Source organism: Rhinatrema bivittatum, chromosome 3 (assembly GCF_901001135.1).
Source record: "Rhinatrema bivittatum chromosome 3, aRhiBiv1.1, whole genome shotgun sequence".
Lineage (NCBI taxonomy): Eukaryota > Metazoa > Chordata > Amphibia > Gymnophiona > Rhinatrematidae > Rhinatrema > Rhinatrema bivittatum.
This window is the reverse complement of record NC_042617.1, coordinates 459,415,060-459,429,272: the sequence shown is the minus strand read 5'-3', so window position 1 is coordinate 459,429,272 and position 14,213 is coordinate 459,415,060. Positions and strand designations below refer to the sequence as shown.

Genomic DNA, 14,213 nt, shown 5'->3' with positions numbered 1-14,213 from the left:
TGTGTCAGCATACCCCTCCCCTCCCCCTGCATGCACACACACACACAATTTAAAATTATGCATTTATTTTAAAGTGTCATATTAACCACTTCCACAGCCCAAAAAAGATTTTACATGAAAAAGGGCATTCAAATTACACTCTTCTGAGGTAAAAATATCACTTGTAATATGTATATTATATTTATGTGCACTGCAGAAAAACTCTGCAAAAAATACACTTGGAACCGATATGGTATTAGCCTACTGGAAAGTGTATTGGATGTAGGTTAGGCCCTCAGACAGCCATGAGAAAACAATTATGATTACAATATTAGAAACCTCCCATACCAAAATAGCACTAAATGCCAGAATTCAAACAGTAACAACTCTACCTATGAAAAAGCAACACTGCAAATATTACAACAGGTTCTAGAACACCAATACACCTCCTATTAGGAAAACATAACAAGCAGACTGCTATAGATCCACACAGAAACTACACACTATCAGAATACCTCACCATAGTCACTCATCCAGAATACAGACTTTGCCAAATAGAATAAACTGACTATAAATTGTAAATAGAAACATGCAGACAAAAATTGAACTGAAAACCACAAGCCAAAATCTGTATGCAATGCAACAATGGGAAAAAGTTACTATTTCTTGTTAAACATCAAATACAATCAAGAAATTTAAAACATTGACCATACCAATGAAAAGAATAAATGTCAAATCAGCTGATGAATAATAAAATATCTAATAATAAACATGCATACAAAAAATTTAAAAAATTTACCAAACACCAATAAAATATTTCAAAACAGCAGACACATCAAATAACATCCAATTATGTAAAATTAATAGGGATGAAAAAAAAATCCCCCATTTTCCATATCTGACTGTTTGATTTCTAGCCATACTGAGATTCTTCTGGATTAATGGGGGAAGTAGAGGGGTATAAGGAGGGTGCACAAACTGTATCCTCTCTCTTTCTCATACACACTCTAACAAATGTTAATTCTCTCTCCCTCACACTCTACACACGTTCATTCTCATGCACGTGCTTATTCACTGATTCTGTCCCCTTTATACACACGCAAAAGCTCTCACATACTCTCTCTCCCTCACACACAAACACAGGCACTCTCTTATACTCACTCTTGCTCTCTCCCTCACACACAAGCATTCTGTCATGCTCAGTGACTCTCCCTTACTTACAGACAGGCACTCCCTCCCTCACACACACACATATACACACACACACACATACACACACACACATAGGCGCTCTCTTTCTCTCACATGCACACTAGGGCACTCTCCTTCTTTCTCCCTGACAAACACACGCACTTTCTTTCTATCTATCAAACACACACACAGGCACTCTCTTTCTCTATCATGTACACATGCAAGGCCACAGGAGGGGTGGGCCATATCACTGAATCTGCGTTGCGGGTTGGTGTCATTCAAGCTGGTCCGATATGGTTCATGTTTTGCTGCTGCACTGCATCACTGAAAATGGCCGCAAGAGGAGGGGACCATGTCACTCAATATGCGTCGCAAGGGGAAGGGGCTATGTTACTCTTAATGTTTGCCACAGAAGGGGTGGGCCTCGACACTGAAGTTGAGCCAGAGACGGGGGAAATCATAAGAACACTGAAGCTGTGCTGAATTTCTTCTTTTGCCACTGGACCAAAGTTGCACCATGAGGGAAAGGGCTGTGGGGGTGGCATCATTTAAGCTGTACTTTTTGGATACTTTTTTCTGCCCGTGGGGTTGGGAACCCCGCAGATGCCTCAGAGATGCTGTGCTTGGAAGCCCGAGGATTCTTCTGCCCGCTAGGGGGTGGGATCCCTGTGGGCAGTTTATTGAAGTTGTGCCGCTGGTGTTGGCCTGAAAGCATGGTGAGGCGGCCATGGCATAAGTATTTTGGGGTCATGTTTCCCGCCTCAAATTTTTGCTACCTGAGGCCACCACCTCACTCTGCCTCATGATAGAACCATCCAGGCTGTGGAGATGGGAGAACCTTCCACATGTACAACTATCTCTGCAGCACTCCACCAATCAAGTCTTTATGGTAGAGTGGCTAGAGAGAAGCCACTTCTCAGTAAAAGGCACATGACAGCCTGCTTGGAGTTTGCCAACCAGCACTTAAAAGGACTCTCAGAGCATGAGAAACAAGATTCTCTGGTCTGATGAAACCAAGCTTGAACTCTTTGGCCTGATACATTACATTACAGGAGGACCTTGCAAGCCTGGAAGATTGGGCATCCAAATTCCAGATGAAATTTAATGTGGACAAGTGCAAGTTGTTGCATATGGAGAAAACCCTTGCTGTAGTTACACAATGTTAGGTTCCATATTAGGAGGTACCACCCAGGAAAAAGATCTAGGCATCATAGTGGATAATACTTTGAAATCGTCGGCTCAATGTGCTGCAGCAGTCAAAAAAGCAAACAGAATGTTAGGAATTATTAGGAAGGGAATGGTTAATAAAATGGAAAATGTCATAATGCCTCTGTATCGCTCCAAGGTGAGACCGCACCTTGAATACTGTGTTCAATTTTGGTCGCCGCATCTCATAAAAGATATAGTTGCAATGGAGATGGTACAGAGCAGGGCAACCAAAATGATAAAGGGAATGGAACAGCTCCCCTATGAGGAGAGGCTGAAGAGGTTAGGGCTGTTCAGCTTGGAGAAGAGATGGCTGAGGGGGGATATGATAGAGGTCTTTAAGATCATGAGAGGTCTTGAATGAGTAGATGTGAATCGGTTATTTACGTTTTCGGATAATCGAAGGACTAGGGAGCATTCCATGAAGTTAGCAAGTAGCACATTTAAGACTAATTGAAGAACATTCTTTTTCAATCAATGCACAATTAACTCTGGAATTTGTTGCCAGAGGATGTGGTTAGTGCAGTGTAGCTTGGTTCAAAAAAGGTTTGGATAAGTTCTTGGAGAAGAAGTCCATTAATTGCTATTAGTCAAGTTTACTTAGGTAATAGCCACTGCTATTAATTGCATCAGTAGCATGGGATCTTCTTGGTGTTTGGGAACTTGCCAGGTTCTTGTGGCCTGGTTTGGCCTCTGCTGGAAACAGGATGCTGGGCTTGATGGACCCTTGGTCTGACCCAGCATGGCAGCTTCTTATGTTCTTAATGCCAAGCATCATGTCTGATGGAAACCTAGCTCACCACCTAGCAACTACCATCCCTATCGTGAAGCATGGTGGTGGCAGCATCATGCTGTAGGGATGTTTTTTTCAGCTGCAGGAACTGGGAGACTAGTCAAAATGGAGGGAAAGTTGAATGTAGCAAAGTACAGAGAGATCCTTGATGAAAATCTGCTCTAGAGTGCTGTGGACCTCAGAATGGAGCAACGAGTCACCCTCCAACAGGACAATGATCCTAAGCACACAGCCAAGACAACACAGGCGTGGCTTCGGAACAAGTCTGTGAATGTATTTGTGTGGCCCCAGCCAGAGCCAGGACTTGAACTCAATTGAACATCTCTGGAGAGACCTGAAAATAGCTGTGCATCGACGCTCCCCATCCAACCTGACAGTGCTTGAGAGGATTTGAGAAAATTCCCAAATCAAGGTGTGCCAAGATTGCAGCGTCATGCCCAAGAAGACTTGAGGCTGGAATCGCTGCAAAAGGTGCCTCAGCAAATTATTGAGTAAAGGGTCTGAATACTTATGTAAATGTGATATTTCAGTTTTGGTTTTCTTTATTAATTTGCACAAGTTTCTACAAAACTGGTTTTCCTTTGTCATTAAATGGGGTACTGTGTGTAGATTGGGAAGGGAAAAGCATATTCATTTTAGAATAAGGCTGTAATGTAACAAAATGTGGAAAAAATGAAGGGGTCTGAATACTTTCTGAATGCACTGTATGAGTGCACGTGAAACATGCATGCATATGTTTTATATTTATAAATTACGCAAGTACAAGCTAATTTTATCTGCATAAGTGTTTTGAAAATTCACCTCTTATATTTAAAAATCCAAAATTATGCAATTAGATTCTTGTGCCAACCTAATCCCACCCCAAGAATACCTCCACTACAATGCGAGTAAAAGTATGTGCCTAATGGAATTGTGTACGTAATTTTATCCACATACAGGGTGGGAATTTTCAGACAGACGATTGACTTGGGTACAATGCTTTTTTACCTGCCAAAATCCCTTTTAAAATTGAGCTAAGTTGTAAAGTGTCAGCTTCCTACCTGTTGAAGAAGTTGGGTAAATTTGTATGTATCCTATTATAGTAGGTTACAAAAACCACACATATAGCAAGACATTGAAACCTGTTGGAGAGAGCTACAAGCAAATAAGGCTGGACGGGCCGCTGAAAGAGACAGCTGCCTCCAATCAGGAAAGAGCCAGAGCCAGGGGCAGGGAATCCCTAAACTTAATTTAAAAAAATAAATAAATAAAAATAAACAGCAGCCAGAAACCAGAGGAAGGGGGAGCTGGAGAGATGCTGAGGGAGCTCTTTCATGTAAGTTGAAACTGCTTTAAGTTTTAAACTTTTAATTAATGTGAGTTCTTCTAACTGCTACATGTTTTGAACTGTTGTAAAACTGCATCAAGGCTTAAACTGCTTGATGTCTGAAATGATTCTATGTTAGAACTGTTCTAAGCAACTGCACAGGCCACACACCCCAAAAGCTGGCCAGCTAGACCTGTCTTTGAAGTTTTAGTTTATGCTGATCCCTAAGCCAGGCTTACTGAATAGGTAATTCAGAACTACTGCATAAGGGTAGACTCCTCCCCACCAGAAATGGCCTTTACACCCAGCTTAATCCCAATCCTACAGGAAGGGCTGGGCCTACCAGATGCTTAGGTTTAGTCACCAAAGCAGGAATAAGGCAGTGCCTGCTGTTGCATTGTTTAACACTGAATTAAGAAGAAACCCTTCAATTTAACCATGCTGTCTTTTCTGTATCAGTCTCTTGCAATTGGTTAGACATGTAATACATGAGTTTTAATATGTACAGGTATGGAATAATATACTTTGAAACAAAAAGAATAGGCAAGCACTTACATATGTTGAAAGATTTTACAAAGTGGGTCTCTCTTCCTTCAAAAAATGATTAATGGTGGATTTACTTATACTCTACAAATATATCACTCACACTGGAGAGATATTTGTGGTATTTCTGCTTTAAGGTCTACTGGAAGCACACCTAAATAGTCTATTCTTCTGAATATCTGTAATGAATATGCATGAGATATATTTGCATTCACAGGGTCTCCAATATTCATTCTGGATATCATGAAAACCAGACTAGTTAGCCATGTGCCCCCAGGTCTGACTTGAGAACCACTTTTCTAGGGCTAATGAGAAATACATTTCAGCAACTTCATAGGAAAGGTTTCTTTATTCAGAGATTTTGCAACCAGAAGCAGTAATGGCTACAAAACTAAATAACTCCTACAGAAAAGCAAAATTTGAGTAGGGAAAAGATATTGGTGCATTACATTGTGTCAACTCTAGTTTAGTTTATTAATGTATTACTCGCATTTATACATGATTGAAGCGAGGCACAGTTAAAACATATATAAAATAAAACCAAATATACATAAACAATAACCATATAAATGACTTGAGCTTACAACTGAATGAAATTTGACAGAATAGGGTAATACAAAAATTTGGCATAGTCACAACATATTACACCTATCTGCTATGCCTATAACTAACAATATGCCTATCAACATATTGTAGAACAATCTGACTAGCAAACTTAAAAACAGATGTTAAGATTTTTTTTTTTTTTTTTTTAAAGGCCATCAGTTCTGCAACTGAAGGCCTCCTGAAATAGGTGCATTTTCAACATCATCTTGACTGCACCATGTCTGAAATAAGCATAGTAAGATGATCAAGTTTAGGAAAAGAGACTTCCAGAAAACTTGGCCCTCTAGGACCTTAAGGTCAGATGTTTGCTGCCCTGAAGACCTTAGAGGGTTTATAAATCCGGAGAATAGAGTTTAGCTACACACTAGTGACTAGTGCTTATATAAATCTGACCTGTTTCTTGGATATAAAAATTGCTGAATTAATTGAATAATTCATAAATAATTGCCGAATTGATTTGTTCTTTGTAAACTATACTTACCTTCTATTGTATTGAGACCCTACAATATATGCAGTCTTCCCAATAATATAATGCTTTAAATGTAACTTAACCAAGAGTCATATAACCCACTTGAAGTGGCTGACCAGCCACAAAAGGCAGAATAAAAATACTAAATTAAATATAGGAACTTGAGATTTATTTGACAAATAGAATTATTTCTACTGTTCTGTGCACACTGGCTTACCACATCAATAAAGCTAATACAATAATGTTGAACTTGATAAACTGATGGTTAGTTCTCTTTCAGGCTAGCCATCTTTGCAACTGAAATAAATTAAATTCTTATTTTGCTCTGTAACAATGTTCTGTGTTATATATTAGGGTTATTTAATTAGTTTACCCAAAACACGCACTGCAGTAGAATTTATTTAGAAATGAACATCAAAAGCTTGAAGACTTTTTGATACAGGATATTTCCACGGTTTTTTGTATTCAAAATGTTCATTTTCAAGCATATTCACTTGATTTATGCTGAATATAGGAAAAACAGAGCTAATGGTCTTGAGCAGATTTCCATCCTCTGAGATCTTTTCATCCTTCCTCAACAAGTAAAGAGTTTATTTAGAGCTTAGGAGTTGTTCTTAGGTCTAACTTGTCACTAAAACATAAGTCAAGTCAGTGGTAAAAAAAAAAAAAAAAAAACCCCAACATCTTTAAACTGTGCTTACTGCGAAAACTCAAACCCTTTCTGTCACTGATTTTCGGACCATTCTCCAGGCTTTAATCATTTCAGGTCTTGATTACTGCAGATCAGTCTTTATCAAACTGTCATTAACTGCTATAAAAGATTTACATGATACAGAACTCAGCAGCTAAAGTGTTGACAGGGCCAGGGACAGGTCTAAAAGAAGATATCACACCTGTTCTATGCTATCTCCTCCGGCTTCCAATTCAGTGAAGCATCAAATTTATAATACTGTTCCTTGTTCACAGGGCAATGAATGGTGACTCCCCAATATGGTTTTGTCACTTTAAAAATCTATTAACCTCTCAGGGCATTGAGATCTCAGGGTTGAAATTTTCCGGAAGTACCTTCTTCTTACCAGGCAAGGTTAGTTCAGACACATGAAATGACCATTTCTGTCGAAGAGTCCCATCTATGGAATTCCCTTCATAACAAACTGCAAACTGAGCCATATGTCAAGATGTTTTAAAAGCTAGATCAAGGTAGTTTTTGGCATCAGTGCAGTGCATCTGTTATATATTCACGACATTTGGCTGGTTAAGTCTGTTTGGAAATAGTTGTCCTAAAGTTATCCAGATTACTTAACCAGGCAAGTTCCTCTAACCAGCAGCAGATGGAAAAGTTTTTCAGATAATTTTCCTGCTCACTGAATATTGACCTCAATATAAATTGGGAAGGGGAAGAGGGAGGAAGATAAGCCTCTTAGGATTCTGGCGTAAGCAGTCTTCTCAGTAGTGTAGAAAGTACATTATTTTCTCTATGTGAGTTTTTTTGGTGTAGAAAAGAGCAGAGGTTAGTAAATAAACACTGAGAACCATATAGCTGTAATTTCCCTTAAGCCATTGTCTATGAAAGAAACTGTTAATACACAGCATATGTACCTGTGACCTTTTACAGTGTGTGACGGTATGGTTCAGTTGTTTGCCTTGAGCATAGTAATGCAATTTGTTTTGTCTTTTCACTTTTAATATCAGTTTTGATAAGAACATTATTTTTGGTGCACATTTTGTTTCTTAGTGATAGGTTGAGCAATACACAGTGTTTTTGTGATCAGATATCAAGGCTCCATCTGCTAAACAAGTTAAATTTGTTAAAACTAAATGGAATGAAATGTTATTCAGGTCAAATCCACCCCTTTGACTTCCAAGGCAAGATTTTGAATTCACCTACAATATTATGTGAGAGAGAGGGGGTGAAGATGATGGAAGTGTGTGCTAAGCTCCCTGTATGTTGTGGCTCTTTTTCTTTTAATTTCTTTTTTTCTCTCATTGCTGTGCCTTATAAAAGGAAAGGTATACTGAGGCAATTGACTCCCGAATCCTCCTCCTTACCTGGGCAGTGCACAATTGGATTCCATGCTGAGCCGGTCGGATTTGCTGAGGGCTATTGATTCCATTGTGGGTTTGTTGGTGGGGAGCATCGGAACTGCTGGAAAATCACCTTGAACCACTCCCCCACCGAAAGCCTGCCTCCAAGGTAGCTGCGGCAGCCTCAGTGCTCAACCCTGGATCAGTCGCAGGATTATGATGCAGATCTGATTTCGGTGGGAGGGGCACCACCACTCGGCGAGAAATGTCACTGGCAGACTCCCATCAGCATCTGAGGTGTCAAGGAACAACTGCCCAGCAATGTTACTCTGAAGGGCAGTCAGCCTGGAGAGATTATTTCATATCTCCTGAGCAAACCCCCCTGGAACCTCTGACCAGGCTTGCAGCAGTTGCCCTGGACACCCTATGGTCAGTAGTGGCCTGAATTGACAATGCTCTTCTGATATATGCTTCTTAGTTAAAAAAAAATGTCTCTGATCTCCGTGAAGCTCAGTTACAAAAATTTCAAGAACTTGAAAATAAGGTTGATTTAATGGAAGAGAAAGTTCAAGAAGTCCAAAAGAAATAAATGTTATTTTGATTCAAGATAAAATCATAGGAAATAGGAAAATGGAAAATGTTACTAGGCACGTGAACTTAATGATTTCTGAGCTTTTCCAAGATACCTGGATCTTTGATCGGAGATACTTGAAAGAAGTATTTTATTGAGGTTGTCTGTTTACTAGCTGAGGGTTTCCCTCCTATTGGCAAAGCTTTCTTTCTACCTTCTCGAGGAAGAAATAGGAATTCTGCTGGTCCTTTATTAGGTTGCTTGACTCAAGATACTGGTTTAGATGTCTCGGTTTTGCTTGAGAGTTCAATATCAGAGGTAGAAGAAAGAGAGACTCTTTTGATTACTTTTGTATTTGAATAGAATTGAAATATGATATTGAAACTTTATTTTCATAAAGCCAGGACCCTGTTCTATGAGAAGAGAATTTGGATCTACCCAGATGTGAAACTTACTCAGGAGAGAAGGAAGTTTTTTCTTGTAATGTGTCAGGAAACCCCGACCCTTGGGACCGCATTTCTACTTAGGTATCCCTGTAAATGTATGATTACATATGCTAAAATTACTGTAGATACTAATTTTTTTCCCCTGAACACTTATGCTTTTTTCTTGATCAAAAGAATGTCTCCAATACTCAGGCTGTTTATAAGTGGCATTTAAAAATGTATTTCAACTCTACAGCATGCTAATACCTTTCCTTTTTCTTTTGTTATTTACTTTTAATATTTGTTTTTCCATCCCCTTTTTCTGATTGTGGTCTAAAGGAATGCATAAGTTGTTTTCCTTTGTTAATATTGCCATTGCAGGAATATTATTTCTTTCCTTTATTTACAAAGTAATTCTTCCATGTAAATATAAAAATACATAAATAAAAAATATGTATATTATATAGGAGAAAATATAGATGTTTTCAGTGACTGTGCTATTTTCTTCTCATAATAACATGATGTATGGATTACTCTTTTCTTTTCATGCTTCTGCAGCTTTGTAGCTAATACATGGGATTTGTTAAAATAACTTTTCAGTTTTGCAACTACTCTTGAGATTGTTTGACAACACTTCGGTATCATTACTTAGTGGATATGTCTTAGCAGCTACAGTGATGCAAATAACCTTGGCAAGAATAACGGGTTAGACCATTCTATACCTATTTTATTAAGTTGTGTCTTAAGAGTGTTTGGTTGCAAAGAAGGAAGGATCTATTGTGCTGACTTGATTCTAATTGCCTCTTTCATTGTCTCATATAGCCATAGCATTGATTTGAATTTATTTAGGACCTTCATCTTAACAAAATTAAAGCATCCTTTACAGTTATAATACTTAAAAACCATACAGGAATGCATCGTTGAGTTAAATATGCTTAGCTCAATGTTTTCCAACCCTTTCCTGGAGGTATACCTATCTAGTTAGGTTTTCAGGATTGCTACAATGAATATTCCTGAGATAGATTTGCATACGCTTGTTCTCCAATGTATGCAACTCTATCTCATGCATATGGATATTCTGAAAACCTGACTAGTTATGTGTGCCTCTAGGAGAGGGTTGGGAAACATTAAATGGATGCTATTCTTACCTTGCTTCATCTTCATAAAATATAGCAGTAGGGTATTGTGGTTCACTCAGTGTGACACAATGTAATCTGTATAGTTAAAAGATGGAGCTCACAGAGTCCTAACTAGTATTTGATTTAATTATTTACAAGAATTTATAAACTGCCATAAGTACCAGAAACCTCATCTTTCCTTCCTAACCATGAACTCTCTTCCCACTTGTACTTACATGCAAAAGATGGATAAAAGAGTTGACACAATGAGAAAATCAGAATCATCTATTGAAGAAGAACAATGGTAGCCCTCTGAATATCTCATTGCATTTTTCTTCTTTGAGAAAATAATAGTAAACTGTTATACCCCTGCTTGGACTGAGAAAAAAATTCCAAAATATATTGTAAAGCTTGATTTGCATGAATGAATTAGTGTCATTGCTAAAAGATAGTAATGCCACCTTACTACTTAAAGTTTACTGCTGTTTAGGTTAAAAGTTATATCTACTGTGTACAGCAATAAGACATTGTCAGGTGTCAACAGTAATGATGATTCTTTTTGCTGTTGAGAAAATATGTGCTATTGGATCAATGACTAGCACTGACAGTGCTGTAAAGTCCTGAATCATTTAGTAGCATGTCAATCATCTTACTAACTATAATGCTTACAATACATACCTGCAAGAAGAATACAAATTAATAATAAACTTAGGAAAAATACTTAAACTGGTGAATACTTTACTGTCGGCAAATTACCAGTAATCATCAGGTGCAATATACTTTAGTTGTAAAGGGTGGTAACACAGACGTTTGTTATTACAAATGTTATATGTACCAGCATAGTAATTCTTGTTGATATATTAATGGTATAAGTTATATAAAACGTGGCTTAAAACGTGGCTCTTCCGGCAAGCCTTTCCGGAATCGCAGGAACACTTCGACACAGGTCAAAGAGAAAAATAGCGCATTATAAAGTCCACTACCGACCTTATACCCTCAGGACCTTCATGACCCTATCTGGACAGTCCACCCACCTGCTATGAAAGATCCTCTATTGAAGCATTAGCTCCCTAGCTCATGCTCTTCCCATAGTTATGTCTTTCAACATTGAACACTGTTCACTTGTATACCCCTACCGGTACAATTCAACCTTACCTACCATTATTTGCAGTTATCGTATCATTTATTCATGTTATTTGACGAACTTTTTGTGTCGTTTATTTTATTTTATGTTATATATCTTTTTTACATTTAATATTTAATATTTATGGATTTACGTTCTTTTGTTCAATAATCTGTTGATTGCTTAATGTAACGTTGCACGTTCTCTGTTCAATACCCTGTCTATTGTTTAATGTAACGCCTTACCGGCGACAGTTTTGTTATATGGAAACCGACTTGATTTGATATGTATATCGAGAATGTCGGTATATAAAAACCCTAAATAAATAAAAATAAATATACTGATAGATCAGCAACCGATCATGGAGGGTGGTACGTTTAGACCCAGGAATGATGCCTGCTACTATTGTTGTGGCCTTTATTGTCCAATTGGTGGTACTGAAAGTGCAAAAGTCCAGAAAACCACTGGAGCACTACTTGCACTCAAAATATATCAGCATCCACAATAAGTGCAAGAATAAGTTGAATTCCTGGTCAAGATTTTTGCTGTAACTCCTTCGCAAATTTATGCTGTTTTGACACATATTGTCATTGTTAAAATTAATCCCCCCCCCCCCCCCCCGAAGCAGCCGGACAGGCAAAACACGGGTCCATGTTGGGGGACTCCATGCAAGATTCTCTGCTTAAATTGAGGAGTTGCCTGAATAAAAATATAAATGTTACAGCAAAAATCTTGACCAGGAATTCAACTTATTCTTGCACTTCTCGTGGATGCTGGTACTGAAGGTGCACCAGAAAGGAGCCGTTCCTTTAGCCCTTGGGCCAATTGCTTAGGGATAGGGGAGTGGTTTGCTGGCAAAGATGGTGGAATTCCAGGAGTGAAAATATAAAATTTAATTCAATTAGAACAGTAACCAATTATAAACTTCCTGGAGAAACCTTGCAGTATTAGTTACACAGACTATGTTTGGAGTATTTTCAGGAAATTATTTTTGAGCCAGCTTCACTCAAGTAAATTGCAGACAAAAAATATATGGTTCATGTTTCTGGCACTTGCTCCTGGATGCTCTGTAAATGAGAAGAGCAGTCAGTGACATGTAGGCTACTCTATTAGAGACCATTTTACAATTGGCTTCCTCCAGATTGGCTGCTGTGTTCATACGTACGTGGGCTGTAAGACTGTATAAGTAAAAGGTTTTTCTTGCTGAAAATGCACAACGCTTGCAACAGTGTATGTATATGAAGATAGGGTATATAGTACACAGAAAAAATGAATAGGTAAATGAATGAGACCTAAAAATTGTGGCGTAAACATAATTTGCTACTATGAAGTGCAGTAACATTGATGTTTTAAAATATTGGTGTATAAGATAAAAAGAATAATATAATTCTAAATAATATTGTTTCCCTCCTTTTTCTTTTACTTTTTATAGGTCAGCACTGTGAACTGTGACTCCGAAGTTCTTTCCTTGCTGCTGGATGCCAAATTAGTGGTGAAGTGTGTCTCTACTCTCTTCTATCCTCACTTGATCAACCACTTGTTGGTCAAGCAAGAGGAGGGGCAGTGGGATGTGGAAGAAGTAGCAAACCAGCTGCACACTGCAGGCTGCGATGCAGAGGCAGGGTCACTTATGATGTCATATAGAGGACTACATCCTGCTCTTAGAACTTTTAACACTGCTTTTGCTACCATCAAACACTGGCTCTGAAACACAGGACTAAGATTTTCAGAACTTCAGACAGGTGATGTATTTTCCAGATAAATGTTATAGAGTAGAAAGATGAAAATTCAACAAGATACGTGCAAGGAGGACAGGTTTTGTCTAAGTAAAGTAACATAATCATAATTGCAAATCATTACTGTTATTTAATGGTTGTAAGAAAGTAACATGTAAATGATGACCCAGGGTGATAGTATGTGTTACTGTTTTGCCCCTTAATTCCTAAAGCTTGTGGATTTGTCTGTAAGATGTTCCAGTGTAAAACTACAAATATATTAAAGTAATAAAAAAATGTGGTGGTGGTTGGAATATTTACTGAGAAATCTCAAAGCGTGGCTCTTCATTTCTCTCTTCAGCAAAAATCAGAAATTTCAAAACATGTCAAAGTTGTATTAGTCTCAAAGTTAGAGGGCATGTAGCCTCAGTGGATGTGGGTTTCAGTGTGTATATGCCCGTGTAATTGGTTTGCTTGTAAAGCCAAAATTTCAGTTCATCCTTAAAATATAGTTTAGATATGTCCTGGTTATATTGAAATTCAACTAACTTGTTTCTAATTGATAAAAAGGATTAATAAAATCATAATTCAAATGTTATTCTTGCCTTTTTAATGGCAACAATTTCATATTTCTCTGACTTTTATATTTTTGTCTTTCTAATCAGTCTGTTTTTAAAGAATGCATTTTGCTTTCTCCCTTTGGTGGTTCAAGGGATTTCATTCTGCTTCTAAAATGTTTACCTAACTGTTGAAAATTGCAGTATGTTTCTGATTTAGATTACTTAAACTTCATCCCAGAATGCTTTTTGTTCTTATGTAGACATTGATTTACACCAGGGAGCAGGGCTAGGGTTATGGACAGTTGAGTCACCTATGGTCTACTCTAGGGGACTGAGCTTTTCAATTTATTTTTATCACCTGTGAACAAAGGTTTTCTGAGTATTTGATTCCTGTTTGTCAGCAGTACACTGCACAGGCATTTACATGTAGTCAATCAGCTCTGCACAAAGAGTTGAATCAATTCAAGATCATAAATCTTGGGCACAAACAAAACAATAGATATTACAAGTAATTGTTAAAGGTGATCCCTCTGGACCAAAATTTGCAACTTATTGTCCAGATAGGCAAAACTTCTTACCTAGT

At 38.0% G+C, this 14,213-nt stretch overlaps 1 protein-coding gene across 1 annotated transcript in view; it reads left to right on the top strand.

The window, feature by feature from the left end:
• NBAS (neuroblastoma amplified sequence) overlaps window positions 1-13,661 on the top strand; it is a 1,239,997-nt gene extending 1,226,336 nt beyond the window's left edge. Inside the window, exon 53 of the mRNA XM_029595926.1 lies at window positions 12,788-13,661. Coding sequence (XP_029451786.1) covers window positions 12,788-13,063 — 276 coding nt within the window. The 3' untranslated portion in view covers window positions 13,064-13,661. The remainder of the gene's footprint in view (window positions 1-12,787) is intronic.
• The last annotated feature ends 552 nt before the right edge of the window (window positions 13,662-14,213 follow it).